This window comes from Lissotriton vulgaris, chromosome 6, assembly GCF_964263255.1.
Source record: "Lissotriton vulgaris chromosome 6, aLisVul1.2, whole genome shotgun sequence".
In the NCBI taxonomy this organism is placed as follows: domain Eukaryota; kingdom Metazoa; phylum Chordata; class Amphibia; order Caudata; family Salamandridae; genus Lissotriton; species Lissotriton vulgaris.
The window spans coordinates 1,252,130,728-1,252,147,075 of NC_141694.1; the positions used below are offsets into that span (position 1 = coordinate 1,252,130,728).

Sequence of the window (16,348 nt, forward strand, 5' to 3'; positions counted from 1 at the left end):
CCTACACAATTTTTTTCCTCTTGCACCACTAAAACGGCCGGGGTGGCGATTCTGGTGGCGCGCCACTTCAAAGGGGAAATTCTTCACAAATTCACTGAACAAAAGGGTCGACTGCTGGCTTATCGGTTTAGGATAGGGGGTCTTCCGTTTACAATCGGGTCCTTATACAGTCCCAATGAGCGGCAGGACCGCTTTCTGCAGGCGGCGATCGAAGAGGTCTCTGCTACGCAAGATAGGCATATCATACTCGGGGGGGACTTTAATATTGTCTTTGACTCCGCACTGGATAGGTCGGCGCAGCGCTCCCCCCAGGTCGGGGAACTCTCTGCGGACCGCAGAGCTCAGCTCGCGGAGGTGGACCTCCTTGACTTATGGAGACAGCTACACCCGAATGATAGGGATTATTCATATTTCTCCCACGCGCACAAGACGTATGCGCGGTTAGACTACCTTTTGGTTACCTCCCCAGTAAAGGCGCTAGCCTCGGAAGCGGAGATGGGGGTGATCTCCCTTTCGGACCATGCTCCTGTTGAGGTTCTGCTTGATATGCCTCCGACGGCCCCTCGCCCTCGGACATGGCGCCTTCGTGACACGCTGTTGCACAGGAAGGAGGTAGTGGCTCGCATTGAGACGGTGATTAAAGAATTTCAGTCTCATAATGACAACACTGACACTAGTCGGGCTATGCAGTGGGCGGCCTTGAAGGCGGTTGTCAGAGGGGAATTCATTGCGATCTCATCGTCAGAGAATAAGGCGCGGCAGGCCAAAAGAGAGGAACTTACAGATCGGGTGAGAGAGCTGGAACAGATCCACCGCAGGACGGGGGCTCCTCGAATTTGGCGGCAGCTCAAGGAGGCCCGGAAGCTTCTGACAGCCCTGGATTTTGACCGGGCCGAGTATGCGGCGTTACGGCTGCGGCACACCTTTTACACCGGTGGGGACCGGTGTGGCCGGTTATTGGCAAATAGGCTCCGAGCGGCGAGGCAATCTCAGCTTGTCAAAGGAATCACTGACCCATCGGGGCGACTGGAGACTGATGACGCGCAGATTGCGGCTGTCTTCCGCGGGTTTTATGAAGATCTCTATTCAGGAACTCCCCCGAGTGAGGAGGCCCTGGATGCATATTTGGGCTCGGTTGACTTGCCCTCCCTAGAGCCGGTACAGGCGGACCACTTAGACAGAGATATCCGGGTTGAGGAGGTGATCTCCGCTATTGCCAGACTCAAGCATGGTAAGGCACCAGGGCCGGATGGCTACATTGCACTATTTTACAAAACGTTCTGCACTACGCTGGCTCCCATCCTGACGCGTCTGTTCAACTCCTTTGCGGAGCATGGGGCCATTCCACCTGATCTGCTTCGAGCCACCATCTCGGTAATCCCTAAGCCCGGTAAGGACCCGACAAAATGCGGATCGTATAGGCCGATCTCCCTTTTGGATATTGACCTGAAGTTATATACAGGGATTCTAGCAGCTAGACTGGCTCTCCACTTACCCGGACTGGTCGATCCCGATCAAGCGGGTTTTGTCCCCGGACGACAGACGGTGGACAATACGAAACGTGTAGTCCATTTGCTGGAGAAAGCATCTCGGATTCCTGGGGAGCGGATGCTGTTAGCAGTGGATGCGGAGAAGGCATTTGACCGCGTCCACTGGCCTTACCTGGAACGAGTGCTGCTTAAAGCGGGTATCGGAGAGAAATTCCGCTCCATGATTCTCAATTGCTACAATCGCCCGTCAGCGGTGGTCCGGGTCAATGGGTGTGCCTCAGCCTCTTTTAGTATTGAACGGGGCACCAGGCAGGGCTGCCCGCTCTCGCCTCTGCTTTTCGCGCTGTACATGGAGCCATTGGCCCAGCGGATGCGGGATAACCCAATGGTGATTGGCATCCGAATGGGGGGCTTTGAACACGCTATTAGCCTCTACGCTGACGATGTTATTTTGACCATTGACCGGCCTCGCGTGGCCCTGCCTGCGTGTATGGAGGAATTGGCCTCTTTTGGCATCGTGTCCGGGTTCAAGATGAACATGGGGAAATCGGTGGCGCTGGATGTCTCCCTCGAACCGGACACTAGGTCGTATCTGCAGCAGCGGTTCCCTATGCTCTGGTCCTCGGGAGCGGTGCCGTATCTGGGGATCCAGATTGCCCCTACCTTGCCGGCCATGGTGTCAGCGAACTACCGGATTCTAGGTGCCAAGATTAGGGAGGAGTTGAGCCGGTGGAACCGAGGCATTCTTTCCTGGCTTGGCAGGATAGCTGCTGTCAAGATGACGGTGTTGCCTCAGGTACTGTCAGAACCGTAAAGGATACACTGGTTCGGCCCCCTCAGGAACAGACGCTAATTCCTCAGTCCCCTTCTAGCCAAGACCCAAGACCGCTTAGATATACAGTCTTCAGTCCTCACCAGCAAGGGAAAGGGGAAGTGGACAGACAAAACAAGAGAGACTTCTTCCTCGTCAGGTTTGCTTCGATAGCCCTCAGGTTGGACTCGCTGCAAAGGAAAAGACAATTCTTTAGCCCTCTCTACTTAACATATTTTAGTTACTCTGTCTTATTATTATTATTATGCCCTCTATGTCTTACCTAAGCAAACTAGGAAGATAGCCACTCTCTATAAGTGATGTCTGGAGAATTACTACTGGTTCACTGGAAGAATAAACTCTGGTCTTTGGAATTTTCGTGACTAGAACAATGCTTCGAATACACTCTGTGATCTGTGAAACTCAAGTCTATAACTCTGAATGTACAGTCTTTCAACTCTGAGACTATTTCGGAAACTCCACAGGGAGTAGTCTTTCATCACATGTTTTTGCTCTCTGGACACGTTTTGAAGATTCACGTTCTTAATCAAAGTCTTTCTCCTCAAGATGTCTCAGTAAGGCTCTTGACGCAACGCTCATCAGCTTCTTTGCCAAAGTGAGTCCAAAAGCGTCTTTAGTTCATTGCCTTGAGACTTCTCTCAGATAACTCAAGAATAATACTCTTACTTGAAGGTCTTTGAGGGAACTTCTCTTGACTGAAGTTTTTCCCCAGCTCTGACTCCTCCACACAACTTCTCTCCTGAACGCCGACGACGGGATTCTTCCAGCTTTGACAATACTGAAGGGAAAAAGGCGAATTAGGAAAAGTCTTTTTCTATAATACAAAGCGTAACTTGTTACTTTCCTTAAGGTTTCAGTTCAGCCGCCTTGTACACAAAAACTCTGGTCAAAAGAACTTTCTCTGAAGAGAGCGTGAGGTAAGCACGCGTCTCCGGTATTTTCCTCAGTTGAAGTGCGCAGCGCGAATTGCGCGCGTGCGCGATATGCAGACACTCTCGAATCAACTGCAAAGTAAACCGCCACGCAGGAAACGGAATGACTTCCGCACTCCCAAGATGGCGGACCTCCGCAGCGCTGTCACTAGGAATCTCAATGAAATTTTCCAACAAGGGTTTTTTAGCTTGCACCTTCTGCTCGATCCACCCTTCTGGCGAGGGGGTGGACGGATCCTGACAGGTACTATACCTTTTTCGGGCCCTGCCGCTCCAACCACCAGTGGGATGGATCTCACAGCTCCAATCGGACGTATCTCGGTTTGTCTGGCAGGGTAAGAAGCCTAGGATGCGTCGAGCCCTCTCGTTGCTGGCCCCAGAGGCTGGTGGGTTGGGTATCCCTGACTTCCGCAAGTACTTCCAAGCTGCTCAATTGCGCTACCTTATAGAGTGGAGTAAATGGGAATCTGATAAGCATTGGCTTTTTCAGGATCAGTCGGTAGCGGGGAGGCCCTTGCAGGAGATCCCTTTCCTGCGTCGCCCACACCGGCCTAAAAACCTCTACGCCTCCTTTGTCACGAGAGTGCCTCTGCGAGTGTGGGACGCTACTGGCGTTCTGCGCGGTCTTACCACGTTTCCGTCTCCACTCACCCCGCTGGTGGACAACCCGGACTTCACCCCGGGGATGGAAAAGGGGGCTTTTACGGAATGGCGTCAGGCGGGATGTAGGGCCTTATGTCACCTATATGGCCCGGAGGGGGTTCACCCCTTTCTCCAACTCCGTCAAGAGTTTTCGCTTCCGGAGACGGAGCGACTTCATTATATGCAGGCTCGCCACTGGGCTCTTCAGCCGCAGGTGAGAGGAGCGGCCGACCGGCCTTTTCTCCCCTATGAACATTGGCTCATGACGCGGACTTCGGACTCCAAACTGATCTCTGATTTGTATAAACTACTGCAGCCACCAGCGACACACCTTTATCACCCCGGGAGGGAGCGATGGGAACGGGAGTTGGGGAGGACACTAAGCCATAAAGAATGGGAACACATATCATACAGAGCGAGGCATTCAGCTTATCACATGGGGCTCACAGATACACTAACGAAAGTTTCTACCTACTGGTATTACACGCCTGAACGAGTGCGAGAGTTTGATCGCAGTAAGGATGATACATGTTGGAGAGGATGTGGGCTCCGAGGTACTCTCACTCACATACTTTGGGACTGCCCGCTTCTGGAGCCTTACTGGAGGGAAGTGCTGGATGAAATTGATTCTAGCTTCGAAATTGAACTGCCCCGCTTCCCTGCCTACACTCTTTTGGGGCTTCCGAACGATCTAATGTACCCCCTTCGATCTCGCAGGGGCAGACAGATAGCGATAGCCCTGGGTTCCGCTGTCCAGAACATTTTAATACACTGGCACACGGCTTCACAGATTGTGGCACGTGTTGGGTATGGAGAAAATGTCTCTTACAGTAGCGGGGGATGTGGATCAGTTTAGAGAACTCTGGCAGCCCTTTCACTCCCTGTTGCTTACTGAATTTCGGGAGCTCACCTGTCCCAAGTATCTCCGCCTTCTCAGGCTCCCGATTCCGGAGGGCTCCGTTTCATGATCTCCCTATGGACTGGTCATCTTTGATACTGAGGCTCTGATGTGTGTCGCGATTCAGGAACTGTGCACTGGACGAGGGGTGGGGAGGGGGGTGGGCGAGGGGTGGTTGGGAGTTGGGGGGGCAGTTTGGGGGGGGGTTTGTTGAAAATGTCATGGCACATTGAGGCAACATTTGTCTTCTGCAATTGAGTGATCAGACTTCACAGGGTGTTACTTGTTGCTGCCGCTTTTGAACTCTGGCACTGCGCCCTGCTATGTCTCTTGTATCATTTGTCTGTCTTTATGTGTCGTGCTGAATAAAATACTTTAAACCTAAAATGATGTCTCTGCCTCGATTTCTCTACGCACTTCAAAATTCTTTTGACGTTATTCCGGCGGCCTACTTTCGGGAGGTGGAAGGTTTGCAGAGGAGGCTCGTTTGGGACGGTCGTGCATGCATCGCTCTTGCGAAACTAACTCTCCCCTGGTATGACGGGGGCATTGCGCTCCCGGACATCAGGAGGTATTATTGGGCCTCCCAGTTGTCCGCCATTAACCATTCTACGTATGCACCCGGTCCGACTCCTGCCTTTGAGATGGACAAATATCAGTTGCCCGGTGGTAACTTCAATAGAGTACTCTACTCTCGGACGGCGGGGAGGAACCTAACGGGACCCACTAAGATTGCGGTGCGTGTGTGAAAGGATGCCAATGCGGCCATGGGATGGAATGATCGATTGATGCGAGCGACCCCTTTGTATGCTTCTGAACAATTGGGATGCCTCTGGACAACGAAAGGTTTTGAGAACTGGGATATGATTTGCGATGCTTCAAAATGAGTACGAGTTGGGGGATCGGGAGTTCTTCAGATATGTGCAGGTAGGCCACGCTTTGCTGTCTGTCTTCACAGCTGGTGTTACGGTTCCTGAATCTTCCCCACTCGAGGACCGTATACTCAACGGTCATCTGCCCGATAGTACGATCTCCTTGATCTATAAGAAACTAATCAACAATCGGGCAGATCTCCTTGTGCGTCTTAGGGAGGTCTGGACCGGAGACGGGTTGGAGCTGGATGACGAGGACTGGCAGTCCGCCTTGTCCTCCCCGAAAGAGGTCGCCATTCCTGCCCGTCTCCGTGTCGTCCAGCTCAAAATTCTTCATCGTGTGTATGTTACGGGTCCTCGTTTGGTCGCAATGGGATTTTCCTTGGATGGGTTGTGGAATGAATGCCACCTTTCTCCACATCCTCTGGGAGTGTCGGGAGGTGGGGGCGTATTGGCAGCGGGTGCATGCGGTCATGGAATGTGTCACCGGGGTTGCTCTGCTGCCTGAGGCTCGTAGATGTTTGTTGAATGTGTGGGAGCCGAATGATTACAACGTTGCTCAGGCCTGGTGGGCGGCACTGGGGAACATGATCGCAAAAAGAGATATTACCCAGTTGTGGTGTTCCCCACGGCCTCCCACTGTGTCGGTATGGAAGGAGAATATGGACTGGTGCATGTTTAGAGAGAAGACGGTATATTTGGCTAGGGGCAAGCCTAGGGCGTGGAGTAAAATTTGAGGTCAATGGAACGCCTACCGAGGGAACATCTGCACACCCCCCTTTGAAGACACTCCGGACATTCCACTTTCCCCCTGATCCTGAGATTCCTGAAAAGATTTACTCCTTTTTTTCCTATTGTCTGACTTCCCCACTGCCCCCCCCCCCCCCGATCATCTTTCTTGCCCTCCTGATTCGACATCCGGTATTGTAGGTCCCCCCCCATCGGAGCTCGACATTGTCTATAATGCCTTTCGCCTTGAGTTTCGTTCCTTTGTTTTCCTTTTTGTTTTGTTTTAAAAAAAATTAAAAACATTTATATCCTGCCTACATCCTGTGTTGCCGAAAAGGTATCCTGTACTATGCTGGACGCTGGACTACTAGAGAGCGGTCGCTGCTTTGTTAATTTATACAATCGTATCATATGTTTTAGCAGCCGGCCCGTGGGTTGTAGGTCCATACTTGTAATGATATTTTTTGCACAGTAAAGTTTTTCTAAATAAATAAATAAAACCCTAGCCCTAAAAATTGCAATGCACATAGTAGATAAATAATTGAATGTGTGATGATTGAGTGTATTTTTCAGATATACAGTAGTCTTCATGCAATTTCCTTAGGAGGCATAATGCTAACTAAAGTAGCCAACAGCAAGAAGTTAGGGAGTAACACTCTGGACAGTGCCAAAGTCTACTATTGATATTTTAAAGAACCTGCAACAATAGGTCGTGCATACAGCTGTGCTATCAAGCCAGACTAAAAACGTGTATTGTGACCACATTTCATCACACCAGCATTAGTGTCCAATAGGTGTCTACCTTGATTTTAATGTCTCTTTCTGGTCTCTCTAATAGTTGTACATTTCGCAAATCGTCAGACAGTTGCAGCGCTCTTAATTTTCCCAATTTCACTCGTGAGTCAGGAAGTACAGTTTTTTTCTTTGCATTCTTGCCTTTGTAGTTTTGAGTTTAAATACATAGCCCAAACTATAAATAATTGAATTGTGCATCACAGAGTTTTGCATGCAATAGGCCCTGACCTTCTTTCTTTGCTGTCGAATTTTCTGATAATTTAAAACAAAAACAGATATTTATACATCTCAGGTGAGAGCCTGTCCACAACTATGCTGTAGGTTATTTGATAGCCTGACATTTTTGGGCAGTTCACACTATAACTCTACATGTGCCCTGATACCTAGACCTTGCAACTGACCATGAGACCTAGGCTTGGCTTTGAGGTCTGGAGTGGTGCACCATTGCAAAAACACTATATCCAAATAGGGCTAGCATCCATTTCCTGACACATTTGCATTGAGCAGTGCTGGCAGTCTACTGTTTTTATGATTGATATTGCTAAACAGACCTTTTTTTCCTATTTAGGTATGAGTGTGGTGCTTACAGCCGCCACTCAAGGAAAGCTCCACTTGAATATAATGCCCAGACCCTGTACTGACATATTTGTGTGCATGTCATGCAGACGGAATATACAGGGGCTGGTTGCAGGGCTTCATGTTTATTGTTTGTGTTTCAAGGGATCAGTAGGATTCACTTTAGATGCACTTGTAAAATATAGCACACATGGAGGTTACGGTACAGCCTCCCACAGGCAGCCATATTGTATGGCTTATATTTCAGTTGAAGGATGTAACCTAAGACACTTAAGTGTGAGAGGATGGAGTCAGGGCTGCTTTAGAAATGCAAAACACTGTGGGGGTTGGGCCAGTTTAGTGTCAGCAAGGCTAGGCCACTATCAACTTTTTACCAACAAAGAAAAGCCAGGACTGACATTACTTTCCAAACTACTATTTACATCTAGGAAGACAGCACTCAATTATCGTGTTCTCTTTTACTTGTAATCATTTTTGTGACAAGAACACTTTCTTCTGTGTGTTATTTGTACAGTATCTGCCAGAACACCAAACATGCTGTGGAAAATCAAATCAAGTTTTAAGATGCCCACATCACAGTACAACATACAATGAACTGTTTTATAGACATTGAAACAAACAGATTCAGAAAATCTAAAATTGTTAATACACATAAAACATTGATGTTCTAGATCTAATTTTCACAAGTGGCAAGAGCCTGTGATGGATTAAAATGACACTCAAGGCTCATAGCCAATCATCTAAGACAAGGGTGTGGAAGCTTACGTTGTGTTTCACTTACAATAAAAAAAAGGGACTGGAAAATATAGAGTTCCAAAAAACAAATTCCTTATTCCAATGCTTCTTTTTCATGAACTTTCCTTGGTATATATGAGCAGTCGACGCGTTTCAAACCCAAACCATGTCACGGGGTTCTCCTGAGGACCAAGAACTGCTGGACACTAAACAAAAAAAACAAACAGTAAATGAAAAAACTCTAATCATTAAAAACGTGAAGTCTAAAGTTGGCTTAATCTTGGGCTCTGTAAAGACTCAATACCTTCCCTCCCCTCCAAAACTTACATCTGCTTTAATCTTGTGGGCTCAAAATCCTCTGTTCCCACATGGATCTATTTGCTTTGCAATAACTGTTGAACAAAAGAATGCATGACCAGTTGAATATCCATGCAACTCTGCATTATGAGAATGCTTCCCAACCTCAAATAAATTGTTGGTTCACTTGGATAGTGTGAACGTCACAGAGACCTCATTCTTACACATCCTTTTCAATCCGAAAACAGGTTTCGTCAAAATGCACTTTTAATTTCTACAGATTTGAAAGAATGTTGGCCTAAATTGAAAATGCTGAAATGCATATGTGCGCTCAGCATGCGCTAGCAATTAGTGACCCCAGTAGGGAGGAAGAGTGCATCTATCACTTCAAGTTCGCTTCTCCCTTTAATGCAGCTGTGATATTTTGTTAGCAAGGGCCTTTTGATCATCCCTTCCTGAGCACTGCCGTTTGGCTGATGGTAAAACTGAGTAGATGAGAAAAGGGCTTCCTTTTATTGTGCAGGGGGAATTTCCTAGGCAGGTGTGCTCCATTGTCTCTTCCCTGAGTGCAAATCTAGAAGGATGATAGAATAAGTGCAGCCACACACTTCATTGTGCCTATGTTTTGGGTACTCGAGTTGGGAATCTCTTCCTGCATATACCTGAGAAGCTTTTAAATGCTTTTCCTCACTAGCCAGAGAGTCAACTTTGGAAAGGGTGCACTTGTTGCCAGTTTACCGTCCTATAACTGCAGTTAAATAGCTTCCATTGGTGCAGCACGTGCAGTGGCACTGGGGCCCAGAGGCCTAGGGGGCAACTGATACTAGAAGGGACTCCCTCTAGAGAATGATACTTTCAGGCCTGGGAGAAATAATAAATAATAAAATAAATGAGAACTGAATTTCTATTGTTGAGTGTCAATGATATGATTTAATGTGTTATTGAGCCCATTGGTGATTAAATCCTTAGTGGAATTAATAGATAGGCCATGAGGGAGTGCTTCTAGTACCTTTTGTCTTTTCCCCCTCTTCTCCCAGGCCTGAAAGTATACTTCTCTAGAAGTGGCCCCTTATTATGCACAAGGGGGCAACTGAGCCTTGATTACGGCTGTATTTAACAGTTCAAACAGATGCCTGGAGCCTCATTTCCTTCCTTGCACTAGGGCACATGACACACTATCAGTGCCTCTTCACAGCAGATTATGTATTAGGACAACTGTGGGAAAAGGCCCTATTCCCCATGGTTGAGGACTAGTAACCCCAGCTGGTCAAGTGACCCTGAATGAATTCTGAAAATATTCAGTAAGAAAGTACAAATGAATGCACAGCAAATACCAGCACAACCTATGAAGAATCAACTTAAGGCTGGTCAAACAAACTCTCCACATGAGCATTTAGTCGCCACACACTATGCTTTGCTTCCTCCTAGAGCCATGCTGCTGATGAATGTCCCTTTTAATAAGCATCCGTAGCCTTTATCCATCCAACCCAGGATACCCTGTTACCCCTTTGCACCACTTGCATAACCACCTGTGACCATACTCGTTCTTGTGGTTTGTAGCACTTTGTGAAATAGGTGTACTAAAACAAAATAAATTGTAGGAAAGCTCCTCCGCCCAAGGGCCACATTTTACTTGGCTGTATGTTGATTGACAATGGCTCAAGTTCCTGTTGCTATGACACAAATTTCGCCTCCTTTTCTGCCCTGCTTTGAGGATGTTGAGGAGTATGGATTGGGACAAATGCCTTCTTTACAATCTGTGCATCTACACTTACACTGTTTTGTCTCTGAAAAGGTTACTGATTTGTTGATATCAAAATTATTATTTTAGATCCCGGTCACATTCCGCGATGTTGCTGCCTGTTTTTCTGAAGAAGAGTGGGAGGTTTTACACGAATGGCAAAAGGAACTTTACCGGCACGTCATGATGGAGGTTCATCAAGTTTTAAACTCTCTCGGTAAATATACATTATTTGTCTTTATCTAAAAAACATTGAATCAGTAATTTGCTGGGCTTGGTACTGAAATTAGGATTTTCTCGACATAATACATTGATTATATCTGCATGTTACTTTATCATTAGACCCACAAATTCAAAGAAAACTGGAGTGAGAAAAGGGGCATTGTTTCTACTTTAAGATAGATTAATCAATCATTCAATCAATGTTCTTATAGAGCCCAGCTAATCACCCGAAAGGGTCTCAAGGCGATACCTGAGATACATTTGTAATGCATCCAATGCAACCAACACCTGTATAAAACATTATATAAAAGGTCTGTTAGATTATAGTTATGAAATCAGAACTTGCCAGTAAGAGAAAAACAGCATCAATGCTCTCCTGTAATAAAAGTACTACTCTTGAGTACTTATCACACACATCCTCTTGTTAATGTGAGCTGAATGCTGAAAGCAACTCTCTGAGCACATTAACAGCGGCTTAAACACACAGAGATACCAATGACTCCTATGGAACCCTTTTATGTGATCTTTGGTACTCTTGCAAGTCCTAGTCATTAGCTACTAAAGCAAAACGTATGGGGCTCTGGTTGTTTATTGGGCTACTTGAGTTTATATCAGGTGACCAAAAATCTATCAATTTGTTTTATTTCCATAGTACAGATTGAACGATTAGTTGCACTAGGCGAATCTCTTGCATCAGAGGGAATATGACACCAAGTATTGAAAGATGGGAGGACTATCAGCTCGTACAATAAAGAATAAACTATGATAAATGGCTTTTTGAAGTTGCTTTGCAGGCCCATTTACTTGCAAGGTTTCCTATCGCATTCCATTATGTGTTAAATTAATTCCTCAGTGTCTTACATTACTCTTCAGATATACAGAAGAGACGTGTTTATCTTAGACATTTGACACCTCACCTTTAGCACCGATATTTTGCACAAAATCTTGATGGAGTGGGAACTCTTCCGCCTCATTTACAAACTTACTCCAGTCTCTTCTTTGGTTTATACTTATTTACTTGAATGGGCTTAGAAAAACACTGGACAGTTATGTGATCTCCCACAAAACGAAGACTTTGGGGTTGTTGATTACATTCCGATGGTAATCCACTGCCCCTCCTCTAGTAATACCCATTTTTTGCATTCCTAATTTAAATTGCAAAAAAAATGCCATAAGTGGCAGTAAGTGGTAGTTCCTTCCATGTGTGGGTGCAAATGTCCACATATACTGATTCTGTAGATCAGAATCTGCATTTTACTTATGTGGATGGTGTTCCTGCATTTATTTTAAATCTACTTACATATAAAATAGCAAATCTGGACCTAAATAGATGTAGTGACCAAACACTTGGTTGACAGGGTAGCAGTCATTACTGTAAGTGAGGAGCAAGATTGGTTTTGTAGGAACATTGATGATACCGTGTGCCGGTGGTAGCAGACTGAGAGAATACTTCCCTCGTGGTGATCTTTGAGGACAAATTGTGAACTTTACTATAGATTAGTAGGTCAAATTTCCAAGGCAAGTTAATACATTCCAGTAAGGGGGTAGGGCCAGCGCATGTTAAGTTGTGAACGTATAACCTTTAAGTCATGTAATGATGTAATTGTCGCTCTCTAAATAATAATGATAGCTATATATGTACAGCACCCACCTCAAATCCAAGGGGGCCTTAATAAACAAATGATGTCATTGCCTACCTCAGTGATACTCATTATATCAACATCTGAAGAATGATAGAAATCTCTTCTCCCTTGCTTGGGCTTAAGCTTGTGATCTGCCCGTATTCCGGCAGGTACTCCGCCCTAGAGACCACTTTCACTTTACCATCACAGTTGATATTAGCAGCCAGGGCTTTGGGGGGAAGCTTTAACTCAGGTCTTATGGCCCTTCCTCTCTTTAGATGACAGCAGAGAATTTATATCAACCACCCATGTACTTTTCTTTCTGCAGTTAAAGTCGCATTGTGTTGGCTCATTGTTCTATCCTCTAATTGTAAAACCAGGCTATGTCATCATCAACCCTACTACTTTGCTCCGGATTTATAAAGGAGAAGATGTATATGTTCGAGATGCCGTTGATCCAGTTGGAAAAGCAGTTGCTAATATCCCCAGCTCATGTAAGTAGCTTTATTTTATAATAGCTTGAAAAGTATCTTTGTTCACCTAATAGTACATTTTTAAGATGTAATAATTTCAGTTTGATGTCATGCTAAATTGCATTTGCCTTGTAGTACGACCGTCCAACATAAATTATAATGATAAGATGTTCTACTATAGCATACTCAATCTTTGAATTTCAAGGATAGAAGATATGCTTTTGTTTCTTTTTTAAATAAGTAATTTTATGTCCTCTGCTTGCTTGAAAGACTCATATTTTGTGTCCGTCAATCACAGTTGTTGATTGACTTATAGTCTTCTTAACTCTTCACCCTGGTTTGCATGCAGTCCAGATCTACGCATTTCTCTGTGATATCCTGGCTTAAGGTGAAAAAAGATTTGAATGTTACTGAAAGAACAATCGGATTCACTTTATGAGTGCTCTCGATCCAGAGAACTAGGGATATTTATAGCCTCTCTGAGACGTTTCAAAACACAAAATAATTAATCAATTTATCATTATTATTAGAACATTGAAATGTTGGGAGCGCCACTGAAGACAATGAAGTCGCTCTGGGCCATTAATGGTTGGCATAGATGTTTTGCTCCATCATTAAAATACTTTCCTTTTTCTTCCTGTTTATTATAACAAAATTCTACCCTCAGTGGGTGGAATGTTCTAATAGCATTATAGTTTCCTGCCTCGAGTTATACTGGTTATTAAAGGCTTCTCTCCCTTGTTATAGTCAGTCGGCTGCTGCTCTGACCTGCACCTCTGTTTTAACAACCGTGATAGCTCTCCACATATCAATCATCATTATTACTGTTGTTATCAATAATAATATAGTTATTAATATTAACAATAATAATTTTCAAGTTGTAAATAATGACTACGTTGCACATAATATTTGTTACGAACAGGTTTCTCGCAAGTTTCTCACTGGGAACTTTTCTCACCATCCATTATGAGCAGTAGATGTGCAGAAGAAAGCTACTGATGGACAGACATTTGGTCTTTTGAGAAGGATATTTTGTTTCTTGCAAAACCTATCTTTATCCACTTGGTGAAGAGAAAGGAATCTGAAAATGCATGCCACCTTCTCGAAAAGCGAAGTTTTCTTTTTGGTGAGACTTTAGATAAAATAGCTGAATGTTAGAGCCTAGCACCTCACAGCAGAATAATAGCCTGGCTCAAATCCTGGCACATATTTGTTTTTCATGGCAGGACTTGTGCAGTGGGCTTTCATAGTATTACTGAAGGGCCATAAAGCTGCCACTGTAAATGCACCAGTCAAAACATATCAACATGAGGCATAGACGAAAGTAAATAGGTTACCATCCTTATGCCTACCATTTTTTGTAAAATACTTGAATTACATGAAATGCACTATCTGTCGCAGGAGAGCAGTTGCAACAATAGAGAGAGCACTGTGGTGTATCACTGACCAGGCTGTTCATATGGTAGAGCCTGATATGTGGGTGATTAACTAGCCACTGAAAAAAAATTGGTTATCAACCAAAAAGGAACCCCACCTTCTCCTTCCTTTGCTATTCTTAAGGTCATGGTTGTCTACTTCTGCAGAGGCCTTTCCTTCCTATAAAAACGGACTAATTTTTGATAATGGCTCAGCCTTACCTCGCCAACGTCTCCCAACTAAGACAAGCTACAAAACTAATTGAAACATAAGTCATAGTCTAACTCCAAAATTACAACTTCCTTGCTACTGTAAATCAGGCACCAGTTCAGATCAGTACTGGAGTGGGTCTCCGCTTTCACAGATTGTCTAAATAAGAACTTCAAGATCCTCCTATATACACATGATCCTTGTTAGTCAAGCAAGGTAATTGGTTTGTGTAGCCCCAAGAAGCATTATGGGCCATGCAAAAATCCTGTAGGCCATGTATTAACACTATTTTACGGGTCGCCAACAATTAATGACTCACAAAATAGTGTTTATCAACTCGCTATTAGGAAGGGGCATTCCCTTCCTAATAGCGACCCAACAAGCCATGTAAAAATGTTTTGCGACCGCAACTGCGGTTGCAAAACACTTGCAGTTTACCACCATCTTCAAGAGGGTGGTAAAGCACTCCCCTTCCCCTTTGGGAATGCATGCACAAACATTTTTTAAGGGCAGGCAGTGGTCCAAGGGGCCACTGCCTACCCTTGAGGAATGAAAATGGAAAGATATTTTTTTTTTTATGCAACAAGTTTTCCTTTAAGGAAAACAGAATGCATTAAAATAAAAAACGACATTATTTAAAAGCAGTCCCAGATATGGAGGTCTATGACCCTAGCAGGCCACCATCCCTGGGATTGCCCGCCATTCCCAATGGGGTCACAACTTGTGTCAGCCTCATTAATATTCATGGTCATTGTCTCAAACACTGTTGTACATTGGAAATTGCGACTTGCAAATTGCGACTCGCAATCTGTTGCAATTGGCGAATCACAATTTCCAATGGTCGTACATGTGGCCCCAAATCTTTTGTGCTTTCAAAAAATGCTTCTATATAAAATAACAAACAGATATCTATATGAGGTGATTGGGAGTCACACTGTTGGATCTGAATGTTGCTTTACAGATGTCAGCTGATGAGACTCTCCTTTATTTGAAGGTCTATTTTACTGACAATATGGACAATCCTAAGTTTTCTCTTATCAAAATGGAATGTGAGGTGTCCTCGCCCTTCCAGGCCTGATTCAAGTCCTCAAATATGTACACTGCCTGGTCTACTGTGTCTATGTTCCTTAGTTCCCTTATAAACTCCCTCTCAAACTCTTCATCCGGCTGTCATTGTTATCAGTGCCGCAGCCTCCATGTGTTTCATTTCGTTTTGTCTCTTTTGTTATTTGTCCTTGTTGCACAAAAACTGTGGAATGTGTTCACATTTCAGATCAGGTGTTCTCCAACTCCAACCACATAAAACAAATGTTTAAAAGCTCATCTCCTTGACGTAGCTTACCAATGTTGACCATGTCTTTGAAAGTTGTTTTTAGTTTCTGTTGTTGACTTCAGTAATCTCTTGTACTGCATTTATGTGAATCATACATGTTTTTGATAAAACACTATAATATATACTATACATAGTAACAGGACAGTCTATACATTGTAGCCTTTCTCTACTTCGTCCACAGGGTACAGAGAATTACTCACAAAGCTGTCAGGCAAACCCTTAACAGATATATCCATACTCCAGCAGTCTTTACATTAAATTCCTGTGGCAAAACGCATCACTTTTAAAGCAGCGTGCTTCACTCTTCGAGCTATCCATCGCAGAGGAATCCCTTTTCCTTCCATATAAACATTGCAATGGCTGTCAAAGTGGATTACATTGATCTAGGTTGGCCCCAATCTTGATTATTTCTTACTTCAAAAAGTCTGATTCATGATCTTTCTCAGTCCAGACAATCAAGTTGTGGAACTAGACCACTTGAAGAATAAGGTTGATTGACAAACACCTTGAATTCTTAAAGAGCGAATAGCCTG

General features: G+C 44.6%; 1 protein-coding gene across 7 annotated transcripts in view; it reads left to right on the forward strand.

Annotated features, from left to right (window-relative positions):
* The window catches only part of LOC147708708 (zinc finger protein 425-like), a 126,580-nt gene that overhangs the window by 23,035 nt on the left and 87,197 nt on the right, over window positions 1–16,348 (forward strand). For all 7 annotated transcript variants that reach the window (XM_086927357.1, XM_086927359.1, XM_086927362.1 and 4 more), the window contains exons 2-3: window positions 10,630–10,756; window positions 12,764–12,877. In XM_086927357.1, coding sequence (XP_086783483.1) covers window positions 10,630–10,756; window positions 12,764–12,877 — 241 coding nt within the window. The remainder of the gene's footprint in view (window positions 1–10,629; window positions 10,757–12,763; window positions 12,878–16,348) is intronic.